General features: G+C 35.3%; 1 protein-coding gene across 13 annotated transcripts in view; it reads left to right on the plus strand.

The window, feature by feature from the left end:
* The first annotated feature begins 42 nt into the window (after positions 1–42).
* Positions 43–16,077, plus strand: part of Ppip5k2 (diphosphoinositol pentakisphosphate kinase 2) — a 64,918-nt gene continuing 48,883 nt past the window's right edge. For all 13 annotated transcript variants that reach the window (XR_001175263.1, XR_001175264.1, XM_013022054.1 and 10 more), the window contains exons 1-5: positions 43–222; positions 8,198–8,593; positions 10,888–11,083; positions 13,662–13,752; positions 15,332–15,417. Coding sequence is in view for 11 of the 13 variants with exons in the window: in XM_013022054.1 (XP_012877508.1) it covers positions 8,480–8,593; positions 10,888–11,083; positions 13,662–13,752; positions 15,332–15,417 (487 nt within the window). In the remaining 2 variants the exon portion in view is untranslated. The remainder of the gene's footprint in view (positions 223–8,197; positions 8,594–10,887; positions 11,084–13,661; positions 13,753–15,331; positions 15,418–16,077) is intronic.

Consider the following 16,077-nt stretch of genomic DNA (forward strand, 5'->3'; position numbering starts at 1 on the left):
TGTGAGACCCGAAAGGGCGGGAGGGAAGAGGCGTGCCCGAGATTCAAGAGGTGTGCGGAAAGCTCGCTCGGGTCTCGGGTGCCGCGGCGGCCGCGGCGGGGAGGCGTGCTCGGTCTCCGCAGCCTCACCTCACCTCTGTCCCCGGGATCAGAGGGGAGAAGCCAGCGTCTGGATGGGCTCGGCTATCCCCAACAGTTGGCGTGGCCACCGCAGCCGTGGCAGGTGAGGGCCCCCAGATAACGCGGGAACCCGGGGCCCGACCACCGCACCCCGAACGGTAGCTGCGGTTGCGGGGCGTGTGCTTTGATCCTTCCTTCCTGTCGGTACCCTGCGGGTCTCGGGACACATGCTCTCCAGGGAGCTGGGCGCTGGAGCCGGGGGGGGGGGGAGGATGGACCGACCGACTGACAGACGGACGGACAGCCGGGGCGGGCGGGGCGCGGGGCGGTGACAGCGCGGCCCTGAGGTCCTTAATTGTCTCGCTGTCTCTCTTCCTCCACCTCTTCCTCCCTCATGGCTTCTCGTTTGAGTTTGGAATTTTAGTTCAGCCTGAAGCCGACCAGCCTCGCTTGTCCTCCGGGAGCCGCTGCCCCTCCGTCCAGCCGGGTGCGCAGCCGGGGTTTGGAGAGGTTTGGGGCGGGTGTGGGGGGGGGGTTGGGGATCTGGAGGGCGGGAGGTGGGGGGTGGTCGCTGTGCTGACTCCCTCCATTCCCCGACCCGGGGTCTTTGTTCCTCTGCCTGCCCTCGCCTCCACGCCCACTGGCCCAGAACAAAAGCATTGTGCGCTCGTGCAGCGGGCGCGGCCGGGGCGGCGGGAGGCTGCGGGTCCCGTGCCCGCCTCCCCCGGGAGACAGGACGTCGTGCCATCCTCCGGCCCCGGGGGTGACCTTTGGCTCTCACCCGCGAGTCTCTGGACGACTTCCTGGGGCGCTTATCAGGCTGAGGGAGTCCTGCGGGTACTCGTGCTCTCGCGTTGTAGCGTACGATGAAGGCTGGGCTGTGACAGTGAGCACGGAGGGCTGACTTCGGTGTCTCACAGGCTAGGGCTGCTGCGCTAAGTAGAGGATTTTCTTTTTGCCGATGTAATTTCTCCAGTGAACTGAGGAGAGTTTTAATTTCAGACAGAGAGAATGAGGATAGTTGCCATCGATGAGTCATGGTGCCAGATGCTTGACGTACATTTCCCTTTGCACCTGTCCATAATTCCGTTGCTTATCTTCGTTTATTATTCCCTCTTTTTCCTTCCCAAAGAAATACAGGCTTAGAGAGGTCACCCTCGTAACCTTTTGCTACAAATCTGTATTAGAATCTGAGTATACTAGAAACCATGTATATCTAATTCTAAGTACTCTGTGCTAATTGTTATTCTGCCACAATTCCAGTTTCTACACTAAAATAACATTATCGGTGGCTCGAAGTATTCATTTATTAGAAAAAATTGATGTACCTCCTTATGTCAGACAAGTGACAGGCATGATCTCTATGGTTATGGATCAGCAGTATTAATTCAAAACTTCAAATACTGACTGCAGCATTATTTTATAAAAAGCCAGTGATTAAATTGATAGTGCAGAAGGTTCAAAGTTACTCAAGGATTGCTATTTAAGTTTTAAACTCATGAATAATTGTGAGGGTATTAAATTAATTAGATAATAAAACATAAGTACCCTGCATCAAGTTAAGTACTGGGGATAGATAGATGAGGCCCTTGTTCTCCCAACAGCTGCATTGCACCTGCATATAGAACATGTTGTATAACTTATTAATTGTCCCAGGTGGATGTGGTATTGTGGTTAGTGGGAGAATGTACTTTCTATTCTAGATGAATATTTCAAGGTGATATGTGTTGAGTTGATACACGCACTTATTTTCAAATACATCTGTATGGGTGTATATAAAAAGAAGTAAATATGAAAAGATTGTCCACTGGGATAGGTACATGGACAGAGAACAGTATAGTCTTTGAAACTTTCTGAATATTTGAAAATTTTCATAGTAAGAAAATATGGAGGAAAGCCCGTTTTGATAGAATCAGATCATTATAAAGTTAGATCTAAAAGTACCATGAAGCATAAAGGATGGAAATGGAGCTCTGTGTTTTGGGGGCCTGGCAGGAAAGTTGTCAGGAAAGCATTTCTTGGAGTCTTTCAGTTGGCTATTTAGAAGGGAATAGAAACTTCATGGAAACAGTGAATTCTAGGCAGAAAGCAATGCAGGCTCAGCAAGAAGATACTGTATAAATATTTGAAAAGGAAGAACAAACTAAGTTGTGTGGAACTTGGAATAAAGAATCTTAACAATGCCAGGTGCCGGTGGTTCATGGCTGTAATCGTCAGGAGGCAGAGATTGACTGGTTGGACTGTTGAGGCCAATCCAGGGAAAGGTTTGCAAGACCTTCAAGACTGGGTGTGGGAGTGTGCACTCATCATCAAAGATAGTTTAGGAAGTGTAAATAGAACAATAGAAAAAAGGGAGATCCTGTCTCAAAAATAAGAAAAAAAAGAAAAACAATTTTATGAATAATCATTGTTGCCTTTACCAGCTCTGCTTGCCAGAACTGTACTCAGTTACCCCTCTTAATGTATCTTACTAGTACTACCATGGAATTTAACCACCATTTATAACAGTGCTTCCACTGGAAATGCTTTGGGGGGTTGGGGAAAACTGGTTATGTGTCTGTGTTCAGGTTGAGCAAAGGGAACTGAAATTACCATTTCAACTTCAGAATTGAAAGTAAAATAACAAAGTAAAATAACAAACCATGGAGAATGTGCTTCATCTTGTATAATTCTCATTAAATTTCACTTTGTTTCAGAGTACCTGCTGCTGAGAGAGGAAAAAAAAGATTTATTATATATTTTTATTTTTCTAAGAACTCATTACAATAATGAAATAAGAATTATCCACTTCTTTTTTCTCTCTGCTACATGAATTTGTCTTTGATTTAAACAGACCTGACATTTACAACCTTTGTTGAACTGTGATCATTGGTTGATTTGATCAAGTTCAAATTATGTAAATAGGTTTCATTTGTAATAACATGGTGGACACTTATATCAAGCATTTATAAAATGAAGAAAATGCCCTATTCAGGCTGTTCATTGTAGTTAACTGTTTCTCAACTTTTTTCACATTGAAACATACATAGAAAAGTAGTAGGAAGTTTTCAAACTGTAGGCATAGCTCAAGTGGTAAAGGACTAAACTTGAATGAAAAGCCAGATGAGAGTTTGAGGCCCTGAGTTCAAGTCCTATTAGCAACGCGTGTGTGCACCCACATGCGCGTGCGCACACACACACACACAAGCACAAACACACAGGGTAGTATTTATAATGTATCGTGGGAAAAGAGAATACGTGGCCCTGCTTAGTGGATAACAGTAAATTTCATTCCCTTGTGCAACTAAGGTCAAAATGCATAATAATAACAAGCAATCTTGAAAATTATTAAGGAATGTTTTGTGGAGAAGTATTTATCAGTTCCTTAAGAAGTGCCAAGCACCAGGAGGATAAAAGATTCTACTTCATCACTATTTCTTATTCATTATAGGTGCCCAATAGAATTCCCATACTGCTCCCATACTGTCATAACATAGTGACCATGTGTTTTAGTTATTGTATGCTTCATTTGTTTTACCATGCTCTCCATTTTTTAAGGTGATATACACGTTCTTAAACTTGGCTGCTCATTGGAACCACTTGGGAAACTTTAAAACTACCTGAGTCTTACACAAACATTCTGATTTTAATGGTATGGGGTATGGTATAGAAATTGGGACACAAGCAAGCGTTTTGAGTCTATTATGTTGTATTTAGTCCTTACAAAAAGTTACAAGATAGGTATACTGTACAGATGAGAAAACTGAGGCCCTGAGAGATTGGTCATATAGTTAATTGGAGTGAAGAATCCAGCTATGGTATTTTGGCTCTTAAATCCATCCTCTTAACTATTACCTTGCAGCCCTTCTATAATATATTTCAGAACTTTCATATAATGAAGTGGAATAAGTGATTTTTAAAAAGGACTTTCTCAACTGTATACTTTTCTGAAATCTGTTCTGACCACCTTTATAACAAAAATTCTACAATTGTTTTTATAACATGTCTTTCTTTGCCTTGGTTCTCTCAAATGTAGTAGATAAAACTGAAATTTTTGTCTTAGTCCTCTATGAATGTTAGCTATTTCTCCTACTTTATTGTCTTCCATTGCTTGCTTGCTCCATCATCATCATTATTCTTTGAACATAGGAAATACGCTAAACATACTTTTGTTGTTGTTGTTTTTGTTGTTTTTTGTTTTGTTTTGTTTTTTGTTTGTTGTGGGGCTTGAACTCTGGGCCTGGCTGCTGTCCCTGAACTCAAGGTGAGCGCTCTACAACTTGAGCCACAGTGTCACTTTCAACATACTTATTTGATGTTTCTTAATCTGAAATGCTGATTTTCCTGATTTTGAAATGGTTTATTCCTTCATTAAATGTCTGCTCACTTGTCATGTAAGGAGAGGTCTTCCTAACATATTTATGTGTTGACTTATCTATTGCTATTGTCCAAAGAATGAATAAGACATTGTTTCATATCTAAGCTTATAATCACATGAGAGACATGTAACTACACATTCAGGCAGCATTTAAGACCTCAATTGAATTTGAGTAGCTGCAAATTCATCAGTTAATTCACATTCCTTTGGGAAAAAATAATGGAATGCATACTCAAATTTGATTTCTATTCATACATATACGTGTTTTATAAAATATATAAAAAAATCAGGAACTATATTGAAAAGATTACTAGAATAAGTAGCCCAGTTAATACAAATGAGAACCACAGCCCTGTCTACCCCAAGAGGTCATGGGATTATTAACTGAGTTTCAAATTTTTATGTGTCTCAGATATTTCACAATGACTACTTTAAAATGGCAATTTTTTTTTTAAATTTAGTTTTATTTCTTCCCCTTGAAACAAGATTTTGTTATCTTTTACCTTTTTTGTTTGTTTGTTTTTGTCAGTTGTGGGGCTTGAACTCTGGGCCTGGGCGCTGTCCCTGGGCTCTTCAACTCAAGGCGAGTGCTCTACCTCTTGATCCACAGCACCACTATTATTTCTTTTTATAATTATTTTAGAACATAAATTAGAAGTACAATTGCCCACATTGAATGCTTTCTGTGATAAGTACTTTTTCTTAGCATAAATATGTTCATTTCAATAAACAATGAACAATATTGTTTTAGATTTCCACATACTGCTAGTAGGCAGCTTGATTTATAAAAGTGCATATAGAGCTGGGCATTACTGAGTATTGAATATCTTTCAAGCGCACTCCCTCACATACAGCAAGTGTTAGTGTAATTGAAGTTACATACTGTTAATATATTCTTTTTTAGTAAATGAAGCTGAAACTAGCCTAAGTTGCTAGTTGTTATATTTAACTCTATAATCTTTAGTGAAATATTTAGAGTATACTTAAATGGGAAGAGTTTTTTAAGTGAAATTTCAAAATAGTACAGACCTGAGGTTAATCTAGTCATTGCTTCCAAGTTTTACACCAATTGCAAGGTGTTCTTTTCCTTTCATGTTTTTTCTTTTTTAATATGTATTTTATTGTAAAAATACTGTACAGAGGGGTTACAGTTACATAAGCAAGGTAATGAGTACATTTCTTATCAAGCATTGTTACCTCCTCCTCTGTTTTTCCCCTACCCTCCCTTCCCTCCCACTTCTACAACTATACTCCCCCCTCCTTCCTTACCTCCCTCCTCACCTAAATTGTAAAGTTCATTTTTCAACACAGTGTCTTGTACATCTCATTGTTACAATGGGTCAACCTGTATCCCATTTAAGCATTTTGTTTTTTCCCTTCCCCTCCCCAGGCTCGAGGAGTGTATATACAAGATGCAGGGCACGAACATCAAATACAGTGAAAACACAAGTGTTTTTTTCTTTCTTGCTATTGTTCCTAACATATTTATAATGTATCAGGTGATTTTTTTGTTTCTTTGTATGTTCCTCCCCCATGTATAACCCCTGTCTTCACTGTTCTTTTCTTTATCAGCAAACATTTAAAAATGCTAAATGGTGCAGAAAGAATAGAAACAAAAATCATACTTTATAAATTTTTTCTTTCATTTTTTAGTCACATATTGTTCCAGATTTCAGAACACTGTGATTTAAAGATGGATGAATTCAAGGCTGACTGAGCAAATTGGTTTTAATGTTTCCAAGACAATTTTAGGAAATTTGACTTTTGAGTTGTGCTTTCTCTGGCCTAGATATTATGTTGCTCAACTCTTCTTAATAAATATTTGATCAGGTAATTTCTTACCAGTCATCAAATGCAGCATTTTATTTGCAGTTTCATCTTGGTAGGTAATTTTTGTTACCTAGGGTACAACTGTACATAAATAACTATGGAATGGCATATTTTGAAACTTTATGATAGTTTTTAATTTATTTTTTCATTAGTGCCTGATTATGGAGAAATGTTACTGATTGTCAATGAATCACATAAAGTTCCTTGCAGAGTTTAATACACCTATAAATTGAGAGAGTCTGTAGACATTATTAGAGTTGCTGAATTATTTTAATTGTTTTTTATCTTTTTAGCAGTACTTAGTGTTTGAACTCCAGGTATTGTACTTGGCAGGCTGGTGAAATGACCATGCCATGCCTCCAGCCTGTTTTCACTGGTTATTTTTAGATTAAAGTCTTGATTCTGGCCTGAACAATGAACCACTTACTTGAGGGTTTCTATCATTGCTGGGGTTACAGGCACACACCAGTATATCTGGCATGCCTGTGTGGAAACATAGTCTTGAGAACGTTTCTTTCCAGAATGGCCTGGCTTCCCAAGAATCTTAATCTCAGGCTCCCAAGTAGCTTGGGAAATTAGTTGTGGTCTATTTCACTTACCTGTGGATTGAGAAGAGGTCTAATGAACTTTTCTGCCCATTTGGCCTCAGACAATAATTGTCTCAGCCGGGCGCTGGTGGCTCACGCCTGTAATCCTAGCTGTTGAGAAGGCTGAGATCTGAGGATCACTGTTCAAAGCCAGCCCAGGCAGGAAAGTCCATGAGACTCTTATCTCCAATAAACCACTAGAAAACCGGAAGTGGTGCTGTGGCTCAAGTGATAGAGCGCTCTTGTGCTGAAGAGCCCAAGGACAGTGCCCAGGCCTACAGTTCAAGACCCACGACTGGCCAAAATAAATAGATAAATAAATAATTGTCTCATTTTTATCCTCCCAAATATTTAGGATTATAGTTGTAAGTCACTGGTGCCCAGATAGATTTGCTAGATAATTTTTAACTACTGAAAGTTTAAAACCTATTTGCTCCCAAAACCTTGTTTTTATTCTGGTTTTGTTGTTGATTTAACTATGAGACTAGAATGCAGAATAAAGTAATGTTTCCTTAAAAACTTATTTTTGACCTGGCCTGTTACATTTTAGGTTGACTTCTTGTTGTTAGATTCAAAAGGGGAAAAAAACGCTAGAGTAGGGGTAGACAAAGAGATAGATCAACACCAGTGCAGGTCAATTAGGGCAAAAAAAAGTAAATTACTCTAAGTGGGAGCTTCCAGCCAGAGCCAGAAACTCACTCCCTGCTTATAATCGGAAATGTTTATAAGTAGGTCTGAAAGAATGCTAAAACTGTCTAGTAGAGGTGCTTTGAAAATAACTTCTTGGGCTGGTAAGGTGGCTCAGTGGTAGAGTGCTAGCCTTGAGCTGAAGAGCTGAGGGACAGCGCCCAGGCCCAGAATTCAGGTCCCATGACCGGAACCCCCCCCCCAAAAAAAAAGAAAATAACTTCTTGAGGCCTCAAGGTAAGGACATCTAACAGTTACTTTAGATGATCATTTTTCAGTGTTTCTTTTGAAATGCGCAGTATGTTTTATATGTTTTGCTCTGTTTCATGGAGATGTTTCTGAACTATGTTCTGAGAGACTTAACTTTAACATAATTTTGTTATGATTTGAATATTTTTCCCAATCTGTTAGATATTTTTGAATTTGAGGAATTTAATAGCTTGTTATTTTATATCATCTTATATTGTTAGGTTGTATTATACTGAAGACTTAATTATTTAATTTTATGGAAGAAAATACTGTTATAGATACTGATTTTGCATTATAAGTAAAAATTGTTTTTACATGAGTACTTTTGAAATACACTTTCTAAATTAATTTTTTTCACTACATTTTAGGTAAAAAGGTTGCTGTATCGACTCAGGGAAGCAATAGCCTCACTATTTTTATATTTTAAACTGTATATAGCAGCAACTTCTGTATCAACAATGAAGTAATGCTATCTGAAAACAAAAAAGCATTTGCCAACTAACTCAACAGTTTCAAGTGGCTGTATAAGAAGAAAGGCACTATAGCAAGCCTGCATATCAGCTTGTACAGAGAGAATGCTTTCTTCAGAAACTATTTATTTAAAAATAGTTTTAATATAGTTCTTGTAAGTTATATCAGATGAAATCAAAATGAGTGAAGCCCCCAGCTTCTTTGTTGGAAATGAAGATACAGAAATAAACCCTGGAAATTACCGACATTTTTTCCACCATACAGATGAAGATGAAGAGGAAGAAGATGAGTCTGTAAGTTGCTTTATCCTTCATCACTGTGGTGAGAGAATAGTACAAGGATTTTTATCACTCTTAGTATGAATTAACACTGTGATTTTACATTAAAGTACTTGCTACATAAAATTTAGAAGTTTTTTTGTTTTTTGTTTTTGGTCCGGTTGTGGGGCCTGAACTCTGGGCCTGGGCACTGTCCCTCAGCTCTTCAGCTCAAGGCTAGCGCTCTATCACTTGAGCTACAGCACCACTTCTGGCTTTTTCTTTTTGATTATGTGGTGCTGAGGAATTGAACCCAGGGCCTCATGCATGCAAGGCAAGCACTCTACCACTGAGCCACCTTCCCAGCCCTGGAAATTTTTTTAAACTGTAAAAAAAGAGTGATATTATTGAATTAGTAAATAAGAAAATACAGCAAATGTACTTATCCATCAAATTTATAAGTTGTTAAATGATGCTTATTTTAGTTTTTTTCCGGCTTCAGAATTGGATAGAAAAGTGACCAAGAAAAAGAAATCTGGGCTATATGTCAAAAAGTTTTCTGTATATTAAATGTATAGCAAATACATCATGAAGGAAATGACTATAAAGATAGTAAAGGATGATTCAACCAAATTTGTTAAGCACATAACATGTTATCAGTACAAATGTGAATTGATCTAAGATATCTCTATTAACTGTTCAGAAGTCTAAAAACTGAGTGAATAGAGAGGCTATGTTAAATCTACCTGAGTATGTGTTAAAAGTGTTTTTTTTTCTCTGATATATTAATATTGGGAAAACAATCTGTACTGTGTCTTAGGAATGACACATATCTGTAATGTTCGTTTTTCTAGTTATATCAGTTATATTGATATGGACATATGACTATATATATTTATATAACTAGAGATAGATAGATTGTAGATAGATAGTTATCAATCTATCTCTCTAAAGCTAGTTATATCTGGTTGTAGCTAGTATTCATTACCCAATTTTTTTATATAAGCCAAGATTATTTCATTCTGAGAACTGATTTAAAATACAGACTTAATACATGTTTATCTTTCTTATATTTCAAATTGTAACAAAAATTTAAAAGGTAAACCTGTCATAGTTGGGAAAAGTAAAGCTAAAACAAAACTAATTATTAGATCACTCCTTAAATGGTTTTCCATAATATCATCTTCATTAACAATGAAGTTATATACATATCAAATACAAGCACAAACTTAAATAATATATAAATTAACTCAAAATATTCTTTTAAAACCTTCAGTTCAGAACACATCCCTACCCACTACCTATGAAAAATAATAAACTTCAAACCTTATCCTTACCACCCAAATTTCTCTTCATCTTCTTTGATTTACTTAAGATTGAAAGCACTACTGACTCAGTCTCTACTAGTCTTACTCTTTTTCTTTGGAGTTCTGAACAGTACGAACACCTATAGGAAAATCAACTATAGGTTTTTTATACAGGAAGAGAGTAAGAGAACATAAAAAATGGATACTCAAAGGAGATGAAGATAGCAGATCCAAAGGTTCCAGTTTATAACCTGTGTAATAGATAATGAAGTCTAGTGTTTGATTTGTACTCTTTAACATTCGTGAGTTGGAATAGGCAGTGTAACTGTGGTAGACCCAAGAATCATGCAAAAATTGAAGAGTGAATCTTGAGTAATTTTTTGAGTCTCTGATCTACTCATTAAATTATTATTTATATAATCTACCCTTTTAAGCCATGATTTAGTCTAATACTGCTGAGATTAGTAATATCATGAAGTAGGAATATTGAATATAAAGACTGGAATGTCAGGGATTGACAATCTCTGTTGACCGAGTGGCTTTCTCTAAAATTTCTTTCCATGTTGTCACTGATGGCCAGCTAATGTTGAAGATAGATTTATAAAAATAGTTCTTAGAGAGTTATGTAACTCTCTAGTTGGAAATACATTTTATTTTAGGCAACAAAATTCTTTAATAATTTCCATTGGTAGATTTACTTGAATTGGATGGGTTTGAGCCCTTATTTTTCCTTTTCTTCTGTGAGAAGAGAAAAACGCTACAAACATTTGAAAAAGGGAAATTTATGTTTTTGATTAAACAGAGTTGAAATGTGATGAAAGTTTTTATTTTAAAATTTTATTTCCATAACTTTGTACAAAGCTATTCAAAATGTATTTATTATAACAATGCTATACTTTAGTGTCTTTGTTGGGTAATATCACTCTAAATATATTTAAGGCCTCACCTCCTAAAAAGAAGGTAGTTATGTTTCAGAGTTCATGTTAAGTCACCTGATTTGCGGTTGTTGTTTTTATCTTTTAGCCACCAGAAAGGCAGATTGTGGTTGGAATATGTTCCATGGCAAAGAAATCCAAATCCAAACCAATGAAGGAAATTCTGGAACGGATCTCCTTATTTAAATATATCACAGTAGTAGTATTTGAAGAAGAAGTTATTTTGAATGAACCAGTGGAAAATTGGCCTCTATGTGATTGTCTTATTTCTTTTCACTCTAAAGGTATTAAAACAGGAAACCCTTTATTCTGAGTATAAAAATAATACATATTATAGAGTATTGAATAAGGCTGAAAATTAAATTTGTTCTAACTCATAGGAAAGTGATATCAACATTTTGACATACTTCTTTGCATTCTTTCTTTTTCCTGTGTATTTTTTTTAATTTAGTGTGTTATATATTTTTTTCATTGTTATATCAAGAGGATTTTTTCCTTCTACATCACTCTTCAATTAATTTGAGTTTTATATGGCATAATAATCATTTATATATACTATAACATTTTTAATATCCAAATGCTTAGAATAGTTTCCAGTTTTCATTGTTAAAAATTAGAGTGTGATCAGTTCTTCAAATATATCTTTATTTGAATCAACGAATATGTCAAGCCCTACATTAGTATCATATTGAAAGCAATCATTCTTTCTTTAGGTCTTACATACTGTTTTTTAAATTATAAAATACCAGTTAAGTTTAAACATTGCTTTGTGTTAAAATCCTATAATCAAAATTATTGCTAAATATATATCAGAATGTATAATTAATGTGGTGAATGAATTTCCCAGTAAGCAGTAATTTAAAAGATGTACTCAATATGAAATATATTCATTTTTATTTTTTGAACATTTTTTAATGTTATCTTATTAAGTAATTGAACCAAAGGGGTTTTAATTCATCATGTCAGTTCATGAGTACATCTTATGTCACCTTTCATCATTACTACTTACAAAATAAGCAGTACTGAACTAGGTTAAAGTTGTACTTATACTTCAGCATGTGGGAAAGTCTGGAGACTTTGCGTTCACCTCTAGTAAGTTGATTTTCATTATTCTTAGAGATGCATAGATCTGTTGTTGCTGATAGAGGTTCCTTATTTCAAGAAACTTCAAAATTTATTAATCCCTGGGGATGTGTTTTTCCTGTAGCATCACATGATATTTTCTATGATAGTTATTTACCTCTAAAACCTAGGTGCTGTGTCTGAGGACATGGCCCACATACTGTTTCTTGGTAAGAAAAAAGTTATCCTTTTTAACAACAAAAGCAGTGAGCTGATTATAGGTGTTTTCTATTTGCTGAATTCTAGTATGAGGTTTCAAGTCAGAAATATTGAGACATCTTTACAAGTGATGAATTCTGAGTCTAAAGACTTGAAACTGATTCTGGTATATGGTATCTGTATTTAATTTTTAAATAGGCAATTAGGAATTACCCTCAGGATAAGTATGAATAAGTCATGTTTAACAGAACATACCTTTTTATTTTAGTATAGCTTTAGTATATTTTAATATTCTGTTCACTTTCATTGCAGAAATACAATATCTTTACAGACTTAATGTTCAGTAGTTAAATAGTAAAGTGGTGTGTGCTCGCTTATTTTTTTTTCCTATGCTTATTGTGGTTTTTGAACTCAGCCTCATGCTCTTGCTCAGCTAACTTGCTCTTGTCTGACCTTCCAGCCCTGGAACCATGCCTCCAATCTGACATTTTGTTGGTCAGTTGGACAGGGAATGTCACAGACTGTTCTATTTGTTCTCAAATTATGATCCTCCAGCTCTCAGTCTTCTGAGTAGCTAGGCTTACGCGGGTGAACCTCTAGCACCTGGCATGCTTGCTGATATTTTATCATTTCTATTGATAGGATAGGTAATTATTAAAATATTGTCATTTTAAAAAGTAACGACATTTCATTTTTAGCACTTAATTTGCCAGCTATACTATGCTGTGTTTAATATGTACTTTGTTATTTGATTTCTTACCAATCCTACTAGATAAGACTGATATAATGGTCATTTAGAGCTGAGAATATAGGTTTAGAGAGGACAGATATATTTGTACAAGGTTTCATTGCTAGTAAACGATGCAAGCAGGATTTGAACACGCAAGCTTTTAACTGCTGTGGTATACCTCCCTATAGTAATATATATTAATGGATAAAATTAGTCAGTATAGGCAGTAAAACCTAACTATTAAAGTTATTTTAGGCTTCTCACTATATTTTATTCATTTTCATTGTAATTGGTAATTTTACTAAAATCTAGAATTTTTGTAAATTGATTTTCAAAATCTTAATATTGGTCCTAGCATGGCATGCTGCTCACATATTTCTATTATATATGTTGTATTAATTCATTTTTGCTTCTGTTTTAAAATGTAGATGAATTTTTTGAGTATTAGCTGCTTTGTATGCCTAAACATCAAAATTTCAAGTGATAAGGAATTGTTTTAAAAATCACCCAAGTAGTTTTGATACACTACTGTTATTTATGTCTAGCTTTCTCTTTATAGGTGTGGTAATTTTACATTCAACAAATGACTTGAATAGTCAGACATTGACTAAGATGTCAATGCCATAATTTGGTAATATAACCACTGACTTGGTATGCTTTATTAATAACCTAACTAGGAAAAGTGAGATTTAATAGTATAAGTTCAAAGTCTATATTATTTCATACCTTTTATTGAAGGTAGAAATGTACATGATGAAATTATTCTTTTATGAAAGGTAGCATGAAGTTAAGTGTTAGATGTCAACTTACTTTGAGATTGTACAGAATATGTTAATAATATGTGTTCTTAGGATTTCCACTGGACAAAGCAGTTGCCTATGCAAAACTCAGGAATCCATTTGTAATCAATGACTTGAACATGCAGTATCTCATACAAGATAGGTGAGTGGTGAAGTTGGCTGAATTAAGGAAAGGAAAATTAATATTTATTTAGTGCCTACTATAGAATGATGTGGCATCAGGTGTTTCTACATATAGTGTGTTAATTCATTGCATATTTAAAAAGTACTCAGAAATAGGTATTTGTTAACTAAATTCATAGATGAGGGAACTTGAGAATCAGAGAAATTGTTTTATTTAAGTGCTTAACAGACATTTAATTTCCAAATCCAACCAAATCATGGAAAATGAAACAATCTTTATATCATGTGACTGCTAATGAAATTATTTAATTAGATTTTTGTTTTTGCTTATTTGTTTGTTTTAGGGGTACTGGTCTTTGAACTTGGCCTTACAGCTGGTAGGCAGGAGTTCTGTTTCGTGAGGGATGCCCTAAGTTTTATAACTTAACCTTTTTTTTTTATTTTATGATTTTTTAAGTTTTAGTTAGGATTAATTTAGTGTAGCAAGATTAAAGTAAGGAACATTTTTTTTAAGGAAATGATAGTTGGAGTAACTCATTTCATTGTAAATTTTAGCATTCATTGAATAAACCAAAAGCATAATTTTCCAGCTGATAATATAAAATGTGTTCACATTCATCTATTTCTTATCATTGGTGTTTCACTTGGTAGTTACTGGTAATTTCATCTGCATTAGCTATTATAATATGACACTACTTATCTTCAAGTACACCTGTAATGTGTTTTTACTCAGTAACATTATTAATATTAAAATTGAAAAACACTTTTCCTTTGAATTATATAGTAATGTGCACTTGCATGTATCATATATACATATTAAAAATGCTCCAGTACAAGCATAAGGAAAGCCATCCAATTCTGTTACCATATATATTGTATTTTTCATATAGGAATCAATACATCCCTACTCTCATTTTTCAGATGTGAACATTGACATACTATGAACATTTCCTCATGTCATTAAGTATTGTATTAACCTAAGGTTTTAGTAGTTAGGCTCTAATCTGTAATTGCAGTTTGTCAGCTTTTACGATTTCTTTATATATATTTTCATTTTTGTTTCTTAGGTTTCAGAAAAGCATTATATACAAATTTTGCTGAATATTTTTTCTCATTTTAAAAATCATCTTTCAGTAGTTATACAAAGGAGTTGTCATATAACAAAGCAGTTTATACAACTACAATAAGTCTTTTTTTTTTTTTTTTTTGCTGGTCCTGGGACTTGAACTCAGAGCCTGGGTGCTGTCTCTGTGCTTCTTTTGCTCAGGCTCGAGCCACAACTCCATTTCTGGCTTTTTTGAGTAGTTAATTGGGGATAAGCGTCTCATAGACTTTCTGGCCCAGGCTGGTTTTGAACCATAATCCTCAGATCTCTGCCCCCTGAGTAGCTAGGATTACAGGCATGAACCACCAGTGCCTGGCTTACAATAAGTCCTTTTATAGAATTGTTTTCAATCTTTAAAATGATATATTTATTTGAAAATTTAAAAAGTTTGATGATATATTCTTTTTAGTTAAAAAACACAGTAAGATCATAGTTGTATAATAATATATTAATTGTGAAATAGAGCAGTAAAGTAGGATTTTTTTTTCTTCAGGAGAGAAGTATATAGTATTCTTCAAGCTGAAGGTATCTTACTTCCTCGTTATGCAATATTGAACCGTGATCCAAATAATCCCAAAGGTAGGAATAAGGGAAGAGATTTTAAGCAATTTAATGTTTGCTCCTGACATGTTTGCTTCTTACATTAACCAGATGGAATTTGTAGTACTCCATTTAATAGACTTTTTTTTAATAATATAAAAAAATAAGTGCTATATTCATTTACAATGTGACACAGCCTAGTATGTGGCACATCTTGTAATTTCAGTACTCAGAAAGAATTTGAAGATGGGGAAGTTGAGGACAGCCTTGCCTAAATAGTGAGTTGTAGGCCAGGTAGGTTACACAGTGTGATTCTGTTTCAAAATCCAAACAAAAAGTAGCACAGTGAGTTGCAAGGCTAACTAATAATTTAGGAGTTAAATGCACTACTTTTCTATAGTCTGTGTTTCTAAAAGTCAAAAAGAATTTTGAAATTACATGCTTATAAATTTGTTTAGATTAGGGAAAAATAAGTGGTTCATCTGTGACTTAGAAACTATATAATAATGATGTCATGATTAAACATCTAAGGATAGGAATTTTGAAATCATTAAAGCATCTGTTATTCTTTCTTTCTAGTTACCTTTAGCATGTTTTAGCTCGTCAGTATAACTTACACTGAAGAGGAAGGTGTTTGACTAAGGAATTAATATTCTGAACCAGACATTCTAGGAGAGACCCTTTTCAGCCAATAGAAAG

The sequence above is a fragment of the Dipodomys ordii genome, unplaced genomic scaffold (genome assembly GCF_000151885.1).
Source record: "Dipodomys ordii isolate 6190 unplaced genomic scaffold, Dord_2.0 Scaffold59, whole genome shotgun sequence".
Lineage (NCBI taxonomy): Eukaryota > Metazoa > Chordata > Mammalia > Rodentia > Heteromyidae > Dipodomys > Dipodomys ordii.